General features: G+C 34.3%; 1 protein-coding gene across 6 annotated transcripts in view; it reads left to right on the forward strand.

Annotated features, from left to right (window-relative positions):
- LOC106874706 (uncharacterized) overlaps positions 1–14,016 on the forward strand; it is a 780,999-nt gene that overhangs the window by 689,064 nt on the left and 77,919 nt on the right. For all 6 annotated transcript variants that reach the window (XR_008263925.1, XM_052967086.1, XM_052967087.1 and 3 more), the window contains one exon: positions 11,188–11,326. Coding sequence is in view for 5 of the 6 variants with exons in the window: in XM_052967086.1 (XP_052823046.1) it covers positions 11,188–11,326 (139 nt within the window). In the remaining variant the exon portion in view is untranslated. The remainder of the gene's footprint in view (positions 1–11,187; positions 11,327–14,016) is intronic.

Genomic DNA, 14,016 nt, shown 5'->3' on the forward strand with positions numbered 1-14,016 from the left:
CTACATTATTGATTATTATATAGTAGGCTATTCTTTAAGAATACACCCTGAAAATATTCCAGACATTTGCCTAATTATTGTTTTCATTTACATTTTTATTCTGAGGGTCGCTTAGGTAATAATTGCTTTCAAAATGAAAATTTAATAAAGGCTTAAAGATTTCAAAGAACAGAATTTTTTTGGTAATAATTGTTTCTTAGAACTGATTTCATTTGATGGTCAATTTTTTTTTCTTTATACAGAAATATTGGTTAATATAAAGATCTTCACCCGGGAACAAAAATATATATATATAAACTAATTTTGGAATCTTTTATTTTGAATTTGCTATATTTTTCTTTTATTTTGACGTCTTAAACCGATCTATTCTTAAACCATTCTAATTTTAACTGAATAAAACTTTTTTTTTGTATTCAAATATTGATATTGAGTTAAATTAATATATTATAATACTTTCCGATACTACATTAAAGATTGTCCTTGTGTAGAGTAAAATTTTCCATTGCTTGCAAATTACAATCTTATTTTCTCTCAACGAAATCTCTAAAACAAAATCTATAGTTGCCAAACAATTAATTATCGCTCATTCTTTAAAGAAATGCGGAGACGAGAGTGGGAGAATAACAAAATAAAATTAGCCATAAACATTCTTGAAAAGTAAGTTGAGACACATTCTCGGTTTTGGGGCCAGTTCCCTTAAATTAAAGCTGCTGTTCAGTTACTATAGAGCTAGTAGCTTCAATTTAGGAATAAAGAAATTTAGAGCTAGTAGCTTCAATTCAGGAATTACCAAGCGACATTTTCAAGTAGATGTCATATTGACATTTAGTCACCTGCAGCCCTACAGAACACCTGTCACAGTTATTTGACGAAAGGGATCTTTTCTTAACTGATGGTAGACGACTTGGTTGTGGCTTCTTCGATTCCTTCTTAATTCGTCTTGATGGGGAAAAAAAGTTTCTTGTACTGGTTCCTGGGTGTTAAATTCGATATTACTACTGTTGATAATAACAAAGATATAGATTTTTTAAAACTCGTCTTTAAATATATCGAGACTGACCTCATTTGTTAAACTCTACTGTATTTTTTTTTCTTTATTTCCATTAAAACTATATTTTCCTATATATAGTATGTGTTTTGATACAAAAATAGATACTCATTCAAGCGTGAACACACATATGCGCAACGTTTAAACTAGATTTCTTGTGTGTGTGTGTGTGTGTCGGATTGGCTATTTTGCAAATGTTTGAAATAAAAATAATGTAGATGTGAACGGAGAGATGTGGAATAAGACAACTATAGTCTGTTAGCATGCTTGGAATATTCAGCTGTAGAAAATTATCACCCTTGTTGTCATGGCATTCACTACTTCGGTTGTAGCTGTTGCTGCTACTACTACAAGTTCCAGTTTTGTAATTCAATAGTCTCTCCATGACTTCCTGTGGAAAATCTAACAGAAATCGCTGTTATCAATTTCGACAGAACCAGCATGTCGTGAAAGAATGACAGATCTGAAACGATAATTTTCTTCATTTTTGATTTGGTTTCTTAACAACTTTGGTAATTATTGGAGTTCTTTGTTTTTGTGATGAGTGTTTTCTTAAATATCTCCCAGTTTTTTTAATTTTTTCTTTTCTCAGACCCTTCGGTTAAGTTCCCACCCAGTTCAGTTTTATTGTTTGCCTGTTAGTCAGTTACCTACTAGATCTTTACTTAGACTTCTCACAGCATTGAGGAAAAACCGGCGAATTTTCTTTAACTGTATTACAACTACCATTTCTTCACTCACCCCTCCCACTGTCTGTGAAGTTTCTATTGTTAAAGAAACACCAAGGAGGAAATGTGTATTGGGTTGGTTTATATACAATAGATGTTTACTCATTCTTAATATTAAATCGTATATGTTGTATATGCGTTGTGTGTCTAACATATATATATATATATATATATATATTTGAGAGAGAGACTAATTTTGTTATAATTTGAGTTAATCTTAGGGGATTTTAATTTTTCTATTATATCAAAGGATCAATTAGAATATACTTTTGTGTACGTGTGTAATGTAGGTGGTGGGGTGAGAGATAGATCTTTATACAGTTGGAAATATACTTTGAATCTGAAGTTACTTTCATAATTTTTTTTTAAGTTGTATTACTGCTATTCAGTTACTTTATTATTTGATTACTTATACAAAAGCGAAAGAAAGCATTAGTGGGACTAGTTTGTAATTCTTGTACATACATTGTTTCAGAATTTTTTTTTTTAATTCAAGTTCCAAGAAATCCAGAATCTTTTTTTTTTGTTTTTAGTTTGAAGTAATGTTTGCATTAAATTTATTTTAAAAATACATATTAAAAATTATGTTATATTCATTTAAGAACAAAATGTTACAAGATATGTTGGCTGTGTCTATACACATGATGATGATATACACACACTCACACACCACTAAGTAAGAAGAGTTCCTTATAAATTGACTCTCAGAGCAGCACAAGTTTATTTCCAATTAATAAAATGTAGATAATTTATAAAACATGTATACTTATATAACTTTAGCACCTATTTTTTGATAACTATTATGGGTAAATGGACAGTTGGATCATTATTTGGCTAAATAGTTGACTGTCTTGTTTCAATAACTTATTTTACAAAGAGAATAGATGACCATCTTATAAACTGTGAGTAGATGTCTTGAAACATATGAAGTTTAATATGAATAGATGAGTTGTGATGGTAGTTTGGAGACAAAGACTTATTACATGGTTCATTAAGCTGTCCCAAAATAATATTTGGCCATATTATCATTTGTTTTCCTTCAGTATCCATAGAAAGGAAGATTTAACTGATATATCTTTGGAATTATAACAAGAATAAATGAAGCTATACGAAAATATTTCTGTCAACATCTAAACATCTCATGCTGCTGTAAATTGAACTACTGTCTCTGCTGCTATCAAGAGAAAAGAAACATATGCACATGTGTGTGTGCACGCAGTGACACGTTCCTGCATAGCCAGACATGCACACAATTGCACTCACACACATGTAGACACTTATACCACATGATTTTATATCAGAATTTACTACCATTTCTTAAGTTCTGTTGTAGAAGTGTTTTTGCTTTCTTGATCAGCTGTAAGGTTTAAAGCTATGCTGAGTCAGCAGCAACCCCTAATTTATTGTTGAAATCCCTTTTGAAATGAATTTTTTTTTCAAACCGGATAAAGCAGCACTATCTAATGACACATTAGTAGTACTGAATAAAACAATATTTATGCATGTGTGAGATCAATATATGAATAAATAGTCCCAACAAGTGGTTGCTTAAACGATGTTTGTGATTCTAAAATTAGTTTGCTTGGCATCTATTTATGTTCAACATATTCTAAACTCAGATATATAGAGAGAATGAAGTTCAGCATCCTTGGGACTGGCTTTTTTTTTTTTTCAATTCTCCAAAAGTGGGGACTTCAAATTGGATTCATTTGAATAGAGGACAAGCCTGTAGCTTGCAGTTTCCAGCTCACATTTTCTATATTGATTTTTTTCATTGACTCTAAGCATCATTTTATAAGGGAGACTCTATAGTAGATTGAATTGACTCCTACACATGACTTTTTGCTCAAAGACAGTCAACTGAGGAAAGGTTAAATTGAGAATGTGAATGGTTAACTATAAGACATCTAGTTTAGTGATTAACCATTTCTAACATACTACATTAACAATAAAGAAATAAACAATTTTGGGTCATTTTTACCCATGCAGACATACATATATGCATTTTCAATATGTACTGTTTCCTTTTTTTCTGTTTTAACCAGTTTTCTTTTTTTCTAATGCCCTTTAATAATCATTTGTAAATTGTGTAAATTTAGATGCTTAGTTATTAACTAGCAACTGAAATAGCAATTTTTCAAATGAAAATTATCATAATTTTGAGAATTCCTACTTTTCTGATTTAGCCACCATGAAACATTAATAAAATACTAAGTTCTACAATTGTTGTAGAAAACCTTAATTATTTAAAACAAATTTCATACAGAAGTGTATTTTATTTTTTGAAAATCAACCTCCCACATTTATGTATTTATATACATGTGTGGTTGGAGATGTCATTCTGTCAGCTGATGAAGATTAGCAGCAGTAATGGTCCATTTAACACAGCACTTGATTGAGGAATTACCTATTCTTGTTGACCTAATTCTTCTTTGAAAATTGTAGCAATACTGATAGCTGAAACCCTTTTTCCCTCTTTATTGTTACATTCCAATTTCTTTTTGTTCTTTTCTTCCATCATTTGATCTTTACTTCCCTTATTCCACTTATTTCCAGTTTGTTAGTTGGTGTACATAGTGCATGGATATTCCTTAATACTTTCCTTGCATTCATCTCTCCCATCATATTTACATCTGTTATGAGCAAGCATAGAAATCTTTTTCCCTTTTTGTCTCCTCTATCATCGTTATTATCATGATGGTATCAGTTAGATGCACGGAATATTGAAGTAATCAACTGATCGTATCTGCAGCCATTCTTCTCACATATCTGTAGTTGCTAGTTAATGTTCAGTGGTAGAGGGAGGGTGACCTACCTGTAATAGAAGTATGCCAGTGATGACAATGTGAAGAAAGCATGTCTTTCTGAGAGGATGTCTTAAAGAAAGGGATCGTGTTGAACTGGATGTAAATTATTGGAAACTAAACAAAATATTGATAAATTTTCCAAGTAATTGATTTTCTATATATTTCCAGTTTGTCATACTTCACCTTCTCCATTTTTTATTCCTTTAAGTGAAGTGATAAGAGTTAAAGGAGCAGAAGAATTGAGGCACTCTCTTCACACATTCTTTTATGTTAATGTCATTTTTTGCTTCAGAACATAAATCAATAATGTAGGGAGAATTAAGGGATTTCTGAAAATACTGAAAATGCTTGGGGAACTAAAAAATGCAGTACTTTCTATAATGATACCATGTTAACAGTTCTAATTCGTAAAGGCATTGATATTTCCTTGCAAGACATCTGCTTAGTAATTTGTGTTTTATATGAATACCAAAATATAATTCTGCAAAATCATATGAAAAGCAAGTGTATTTTCATATATTTAGGAGGAACTGGTACTAAATATCAGTGGGTATTGGATTTGATAGGCAAAAATGACTCTGAAAATCTACCATTGTTAGAATTTTAGTGGCCTCATAATTATCTTTCTACTTAAGTGTTTAAAATAATTCCCAATAATAAATGAAACTCAAAAGAGTTCTTAATTAATTTTGTCTTAATGCAATTAGAAGAGACCATTTAAATTATAACATCATGTTATCTCTTGTGTGCTTGAGAGAGAGTGAGAGAGAATTATGGAAACAAATTTAATCATTATAAATTTCTATGATTTAAAAAGTTGTAGGGAGCACTGTTGAATTTGCAATTGTTCATTTAGCTGCCAACAGAATCATTTTGTGGACTATTAAGAGGGTTAATCACTCATTGAGAAATACTACTAATTAACAAAAGCCAGGCAGTTGTCTCTACATTTATTTCTATGTTTTGAGAGAAGGTGATATGATGAGTATGCAAAGAATGTATTGCTAAATAGTCTTTGTTCTCAAGGAGATGTTATAGCACAGAGACTATTTGGTAACAGATTGCATGAAGGTAACCCTTAGATTCATTTCAAGGAATTTTTCTTATATAGAAAACAATTATTTAGAGATTTAGTGCTTTAGTTGTTAAGAGGGAGGCCAAGTGCACTCTAAGCTTATGAAATAGAATGCCTGACTTGTGAATTATGATAGAGGCAAAATATGAAATATATTTTCTAACCTGAGCAGAAGGTCTCAGTTTTGAAAGGTAGCTGTAGTCAATTATAACCACTTCAGTATTTGACTGGTATGGTGTATTGAATTCAGAACATTGAGAACTGTAACAAAGCACTGATGCTCTACTGATTCTACTATGATCCACACTCGGCTTCCCATTTATTGGTCAAGTTGAAATTAGTCTTTTGACTCGGAACAGGACACTTAATTCTTTGTGCTGCATGTAGCCACGTGTAAAGAATACCAAATCTACTAGAAACTTTATATATGCATTAGACTTGCATTTAATTAGAGAATAGATTAAAATTTTCAACTCCAATCTGAAAGGTACTTCAGGGGAGAAATACTCAGCATTGTATGCTGTGGCAGCACTAGCATGGTGAGAATGGTCTAACATCAGGATCATTTGCACTACATACACAATAAAAGTATGGAGTTTTCAGCCGTTCCTCAATGACCAAATTGGGATATGGAGTTTATCAATATTGGATTGCAATTTAGACTTATAGTTTGTAGTAGATTTGGTATTCTTTACACGTGGCTACAGTACGTTCCATGTACTGAGTTTTTGGAATCTGTTATAGTTTCCACAGAGTTCTTCTGTATAATGCTGGCTCTTTATGTTTTCTCAAAGCATGTCACTTCAAGCATGCTCATCTAAGGACCTTCTTATTTCAAGACTGAAGCATCAACTAGCCTCTGTGTCTTCCAAGAAATTACCTTCTTTAATGGAACATAAAACAAGATGTATTGAATTGCCTGATTAATTACCACAAAACCTCATTTGTATTCATTCTTTATAAGCATTTTAAGCATTTTGTACAAATATGGATATCTAACACTTTAGCATTCACATTATTTTGTTAAAAGTAATGCTTATTTATGCATATTATTTTGAATTAGCTTATAGTGTTGAGATTTTGATGAAGTAACTTAATTTTTACAATGATATTGTAGGGTTGATGTGAGAGGCCAGATGTCACCTCTCACATCAACGTAAAACAAGTAGAATACTTTGGCTGGATATGGCCAGTTTCAATGCTAAAGGGTTAAATCATGCACACATATCTCTCTCTCTCAAACACACACACACACACACACACAGATAGCCAATAGAACTAGTCTTAATATTTTACTGGTGTTTACATTGATCATCCTGAAAGTAAAAGCTTTGAATTTAAAAACAGGTTTTTAACTTTAAAATATAATAATGAAATTGAAAGGAATACACATTTCTTTAACAGTGAAAATGGTAATACAGAAGCTATATAAAGCAAAATACTGTCTGATTTGCAGCAGGAATTTAGAAGATATACAAGCAAATAGCAACAATATTGCCAGAAAGGAAGAATATCCAGTTGTTTCTTTGAACGGGCTTAAGATTGAGGCGAGATTGAATCAAATAATCAAAACAAAAAAATAAGGACTTCATAGTGATTGATCAAAAATGAAAATGTCTCCTAGAATATTTTTTAAGAGCAGGTGCTTAACTTGAATCTTGTTGGGACACCAGTTTTTCTCGACATACTTGGATGCTTTAGTATATATTGTGTGGTACACTTAAGTAAATTGAGACATGCAGAACTGAGTGTACTGTTCCAAAATACGACAAAACCTCGAGAGGAATCTCCTAAGTTGTCATTTGGCTTGCTAGAAATAGCAGACAAACTTCCATTGTCTCATCTTACTGTTCTGAGAAAAAACTGAATGGGGATGGCTAGAATATCTTTGGTCATCAGACTGTTCAATCAAAGCTGATCTGAGACAAACAACACCACCAAGAAAGCCACTGAAGACTTTTCAGTAGATAATTCAATATGACGCCAAATAAAAATATCAAGTCATTTTCATAAGTAGAGAAATAACTGTAATATACTGGAATTATATCAGTTGATTAAATTTATTTCCAATCATAAGCATTGTATTTGTATAAATAAGATTACTGAAAACTAGTGAGTGATCTGGTTTCAATCCTTCAATCATGCTTTTTTTCATATGTGTACATAACACTGGTCCCAACTCATTCTGCTCAGAAAAATACTGAGGTTTATTACGTATTCCAAAGATTAAATATGATAATAAAAGTTGTGTATTTCATTGTGACATTGCAAAGTCAAAACATGGGCAAGTTCATTAATCAGTTCTGTTATAACTTGTTCCTTTCCTTGTACATTTATTTGCATAATACTTTAAAGATTTCTGGTGCATACTCTTCAAGAAGACTTAAATATTTGGGATGCTGTCAGATATGACAATCCAGTTTATCATTTCTAGACATCCCTTTTACCAAGTTGTCCATTTTGTATTTTAGTTTGCTATTTTATGAATATGGGGGTAAAGAAAATGACCCACCCTGCAAGCAGTGCAGAACAACTCTTTGCATCCCGAATCACACTTTGACTGGATGCCCTAAGGCACTGGGAGAAGGCTGATACAATTGCAGAAATAACCAAGTGGATTGATCTGCAAAGGGTAAAGGCTAATAAGCACCAACCACCACTACCAAAGGGTATCAAATTCCTAAAGAAAGTTGACAAAGCTCCCAAGGTGAGAGCAATGTCTATTTTGTATTCAGTTTCAGACTAGGAGATGCAAGTAAACATGAGGGGCAAACTTGCCTTTCCAGAGAAGATAGTGGTAACCTCACTTGCACCAGACATGTTCCTACTCCCCAGGAATACAAAAGCAATCATCGTGATCAAACTCACAATGCCCTGGGAGGACAGACTATATTTCCCACTAGGTAAAGAAATCAGAATATCAACATTTAGTTGACAAGTCTTTTGTCAAGGGCTGGCATATGGCCTCATTCTCCATTGAAGTAGGCTACTACAGCTTACCATCTAGATCAGTATGTTAGTTCCTGCAGAAGATAGGTCTAGAACTTAGACATTTGGAGAAAATTATTGAGGGAATAGGCACAGCAGCTGAAACTAACTCAAGATGGCTGTGGTTGATAAGAGACTGCAAGTGGATCCCTTCTGTTTTGTGAAGACTGGTCTAGTCTTTGCTGCCTCACTCAGGTGAAGTGTACAGGCTAAGGGGCAAAATGCTTATGACTTTGAGATACCTGCTGATGATACAAAAGAGTTTCCTGCATTGCAATGGATTTAGAGGAGCTTGCAAAACTTCTGAATAGCTCCTACAGTTTCTACATGGAGCAAAGCATCTCTGATGTTTATTTCACCTATTATTCTAGACATTCCTTTTTCCAAGTTATCCATTTTGTAATTTAGTTGGCTCTTTTGTGAATTCTATTTTTACTCCTCAAGTTTCTATTCCAGTTATAGACAGGTTTTCTAAAATATGTATTTCCTATTTTCTCACAGTATGTATATATATATATATATATATATATATATATATATATATATATATATATATATATACACATATATATATATATAATAAAACAGAGAGATAACAAATTATTTGGCTTGCTCACAGTTTTATATTTTTCCTGTATCATTGTTTAGACAAAGGACAATCCAGAGATAAGAAAAAAGTTTGAGATTCTTCTCTTTTTCTTCTTATCTATAATTTATGTCTGTTTACTAATTTTATAATCCCTTAATTTGTAAAACAGGTTTTCTCTTATTGTTATTATCATTCTTTTTGCATTTAACTGTTTTATAATCTTAGTTAAATTAAGAATCAAGTTTTTATTTTGACTCCACCCAAAAAGGAACAAGCTGAGCTCATAAATATCTTGTCTTAAAACTTATTAGATTAGCTTCATTTTAGTTACTCAACAGTTATTTCATGTTTTCTGTTTGGGAGAAATTCAGTTTAAATCTTTTTAGAATCAATTCATCTGCTTATTTTGAGTAAGAAAAGGAAGAGTAGATTATTTTTTTCTTCTTTAAATATGAAGCTTTCCTTTCGTGACATGAATTTTAATGCAAATAGTCTCTTTCAAATAGATGTTAGTTCTATTACATTTTGCTTTGTCAAAAGATTTTTCACTGTGAAAATTGTCTCGCCTTTCTGTTCTGAAGCTTTGGTATTTAGCTATGTTGTTAGAATTTGTCTAGTTATGCTGCTGAGTTATGTCAGTCTATTGATTTTTTTTTAGGACCCTTTGCTGTTGCAATTAGCAGCTATTGTCAGTTTTCTTACAACATATGAAGGTTCAGTCATTAGCTATTTTATGATAAATCATGCATTGAAGTAAACCCTAAACATACAACACTGTTCTTGAATTTTGTGGAGGTGTTGGTAGTGGTGTGGTTGACTTGGGATTATATTCTGATGTTAGTCAATGGAATTGTCTATTAACTCAAACCAAAGATATATCATGTTACAGCACACAAACATATTAAAATGAATAATTTAGTTTCATTTATTTAATTTCCAAATAGAGAAAACACCAGATATTAAAACTTAGTACTTTAGTAAAATTTGCTTTTTAATTAGTACATTTTTTCCCACCAAAAATTTGTTAGGTAGTCTTTGCAAATGAGGAATTAGTTTCTTCTTTAACAGCATGATAAAGCAATATCTTTAAGAGTGCAATAACAAAAATAATTGATTTGTGTCAACGTGACGGATTCTCAACCTTGACATTGCAGAATGGTTTATCTCTTACTTTATTTAAAATAAGCTATCTATCATGCATATATGTACTTTCTGCATTCTCTTGGAAGTACAATGCTGTTTTTGCTTTTGTAATATTTCTATATGCATTTTTCATGCACATTTCTATGGATTTTAGATTTTCTAAAAACTGTTTTTATTTTAATTTATAAAAGACTTATTTTCAGTTTAAGTGTACTTTTGTCAGGAAGTATAGCACAGACATGTTAGAACGAATAACTTAATTAGCAAACACAAGATGAAAATGTCCTTAAATATCTTTAATGGTGTTTGTGTGTCCAAATATACTAGAACTAATTCTTTTTGACATATTTATGTAATCGTAACCCCATAACTAAAAGGAGAATAGGAGAGAGAGAGAGAAATTATTTTAGGTGAGATGATGAGTGTAACATATAAGAGGAACAGATTTTACACATACATGCGCGAATTCATTTTAACACCCAGTTCATAAAGTAGCCTCAGCCTATCATCAAGTATCACATGTAATAAGATGTAGACTAGATGTTATACTTTGCTATTATGTTGCTTTAAGGTTCTGAGTTCAAATCATTCTAGTGGTAATGAAATTTGCATATACCAAGTGTACCTTTGGTATATTTATTATAAAGAAAGGACTACTTGAAGGAGAAATCTGTTCATTTCTCTTAATTATGAAATTAATTTGTAGAACGAACTCTTTTCTTCATTCATTCCTTTATTTATTTGTTACAATTGTAAGCATTTTTCAGTATAATGTCCTTATCTATTTTTGTTCTTCTTATTCATTCCAGATGTCAACCCCTCACCCTATAAAATCAAGGATTGCCGATCGCAGTGCTTTGACGAAACAAAAGAAAATTCTTGGACGATCACACAGTATGCCAGAAAACTTAAACAAAATACACAAACGACGCCGAATCCATCCTTCAGGTAATTACAAAATTAGGAATGTGTGAAATGAATATAATGGATTATGATAGAAGTAATTCAGCAATATTCTTATTGAGGGAAGCTGATATGAGTAGTTAGCACTGTTAACTTTAATGATATTGATACTCATCCTGTCTTGAATTCCTCTGTTATTGCCTAGAGGACTATGATGAATAAGAGGGGGCTGAGGACTGATCCTTGGTGGACCCTACCCGGAATTCTTCACTGTACTTGTTGCCAACCCTCACCTTACTGACAGCATCCCTGTACATGGCTTGCAGAGCTCTCACTAACCATTCATCTATCCTTAGTTTTCTCATTGACCACCAGATAAGGGATCGGGGGACCCTGTCAAAGGCTTTCTCCATGTCAATGAAAGCCAGGTGCGAGGTTTATCTTTGGCTAGGTATTTCTCCTGCAGCTGTCTTAACAGAAATATAACATCAGTGGTGCTTTTCTCTGGCATGAACCCAAACTGCATCTCATCTAAACTGACTCTCTCGCTAATTAGTTGGGCTATGACCCTCTCCGTGACCTTCACTACCTGATTCAACAACTTGATACCTCTGTAATTATTTGTATCTAAAGCATCACCTTTACCTTTGTAGCAGTTGACTATGGTGCTGCTACACCAGTCATTGGGCATGACTCCTTCATGTATCATCTGGTTGACTATACGGGTGACTAGGCTATAGCCAACACCACCAGATATTTTGAGCATCTCTGCAGTGATTCCTGAAGGGCCAGGGTCTTTCCCTGTCTTCATACCCTTAATTGCTTTATTTACCAAGGTACTGTCAATTCAGATAGCTGGTCCCTCTGTTGGGTCGGCATTCAGCAGACTCTCTTTCTCCCATTCATTCTCTTTATTTAGCAACCTTTCATAGTGGCATCTCCAAACCTCACTCTTTGCAGCCTCGTTTAGTGCAAGCAAACCATTGTCCATGCAGACACATTTATTTCCTACATCATGTTTCTCTCTCACATACTGTCTTGCAACACAAAATACCTCAAGTCTTTGGTTGTCACGGTGCAGAACATTGGCAACTTTTTTCTTATCTGCTTCCCCTCTGGCTAAATAAACCTGTCTCCTAGCTTCCCTTCTGGCAGTCTAATACAATTCCCTGCTACCACAGTTCATCCAGTCCTTCCAAGCCTGTTTCTTTTCCCTGATGGCTCTGTCAACAACATTGTTCCACCACCACATTACCTTGGGTTGAGAGGGGACTTTGCACCATCCACAGATCTGGTCAGTGGCCCTCGGTAAGTTGTCTCGTAGAAACCTCCAGAAGGTGGTGAGCTGGCAGAAACGTTAGCACACCGGGTGAAATGCTTAGCGGTATTTCATCTGCTGCCACGTTCTGAGTTCAAATTCCACCGAGGTCGACTTTGCCATTCATCCTTTCGGGGTCGATTAAATAAGTACCAGTTATGCACTGGGGTCGATATAATCGACTTAATCCGTTTGTCTGTCCTTGTTTGTGCCCTCTGTGTGTAGCCCCTTGTGGGCAGTAAAGAAATAAGAACCCTCCAGTTGTCTTCCACATCATTTAATGCTATCTCCCCCTCTATTTCGTCAAAAGCTTCGAGTAATACATCTCAAAATCTCTGTCCATTCGTAGGATCTTTAAGCTTCCAGACCCTTCCCCTCCATGCTGGTCGTCTTCTGGGCATCCATTTAGCCCTGATCCTGAAGTCGCTAACTACTAGTCTATATTGTGGGGTACATTCTTCACCTGGGAAGGTTTTGGCATTTATAAGCAGCCATCTTTCCCTTTTCCTGGCAAGGATAGAGTCAATTTGGTTAGTGTGTCTACCAGATCTGTAGGTGACTAGGTGACTGGCAGGTTTCCTGAGTTAGTATTGCAAACCATAATATCATTTGCATCACAGAACTCCAGCAGCCTGGTTCCCTCCTCAGTGTGGAAACCAAAACTATAGCCTCCATGGAAGCCCCCTGCATGTTGTCCAACATGTCCATTGAAGTCACCAGCCACAAAGAGAAGGTCCCTCTCATTTGTCAATGAGGTAGTCAGCAAGAGGGTGTTGTAAAATCGGTCTTTCTGTCCATCAGGTTGCCCTGGCTGAGGGGCATAGGCTGAGATAATGGTTGCTAACCCATGATGTAACACTTATCTAATCTTAAGTATTCTCTCACAGACTCTCGATTACCTTATCAACCCATTTCTCCACAAGAAGTATGCCCACACCCCCGACCTTGTCAGTGTTCCCTGCCCATAAAATCTTGTACCTATGCTCTTTGCCTGTGAGGAACCTAGAGGAACCTCCTCTCCATCTTACTTCTTGGATACAACACAAATCTACACGTCTCCGTTTAAGCATCTCAACAATCTCACCAGACCTACCTTTCAGTGTGCCAACCCTGAGGGTGTGGGAGGTGTGGGCCTGCGAGACCCTTGGATGGGGGACAGCAGCGTTATGTACCTGAAAAGAAAACTCACATTTGGCAGAATTCATATACAAACAACAGCCTTCAATCTGCATCACTACACCATCATTTTTATGCACTACATGATCACTACCTTACATAGGCGATAAACCCTAAGTAGAGTGGGGATGGCGTTAAGCCATAAGTGTTCATGGGAGACAACCAAAAGATGTCAGAGGATAGGGACTTCCAGTACAGGTGGTGGGGGTGGAAGGATAGGGACTTCTGGCACAGGTGGCAG

This window comes from Octopus bimaculoides, chromosome 4 (genome assembly GCF_001194135.2).
Source record: "Octopus bimaculoides isolate UCB-OBI-ISO-001 chromosome 4, ASM119413v2, whole genome shotgun sequence".
Taxonomy (NCBI): domain Eukaryota; kingdom Metazoa; phylum Mollusca; class Cephalopoda; order Octopoda; family Octopodidae; genus Octopus; species Octopus bimaculoides.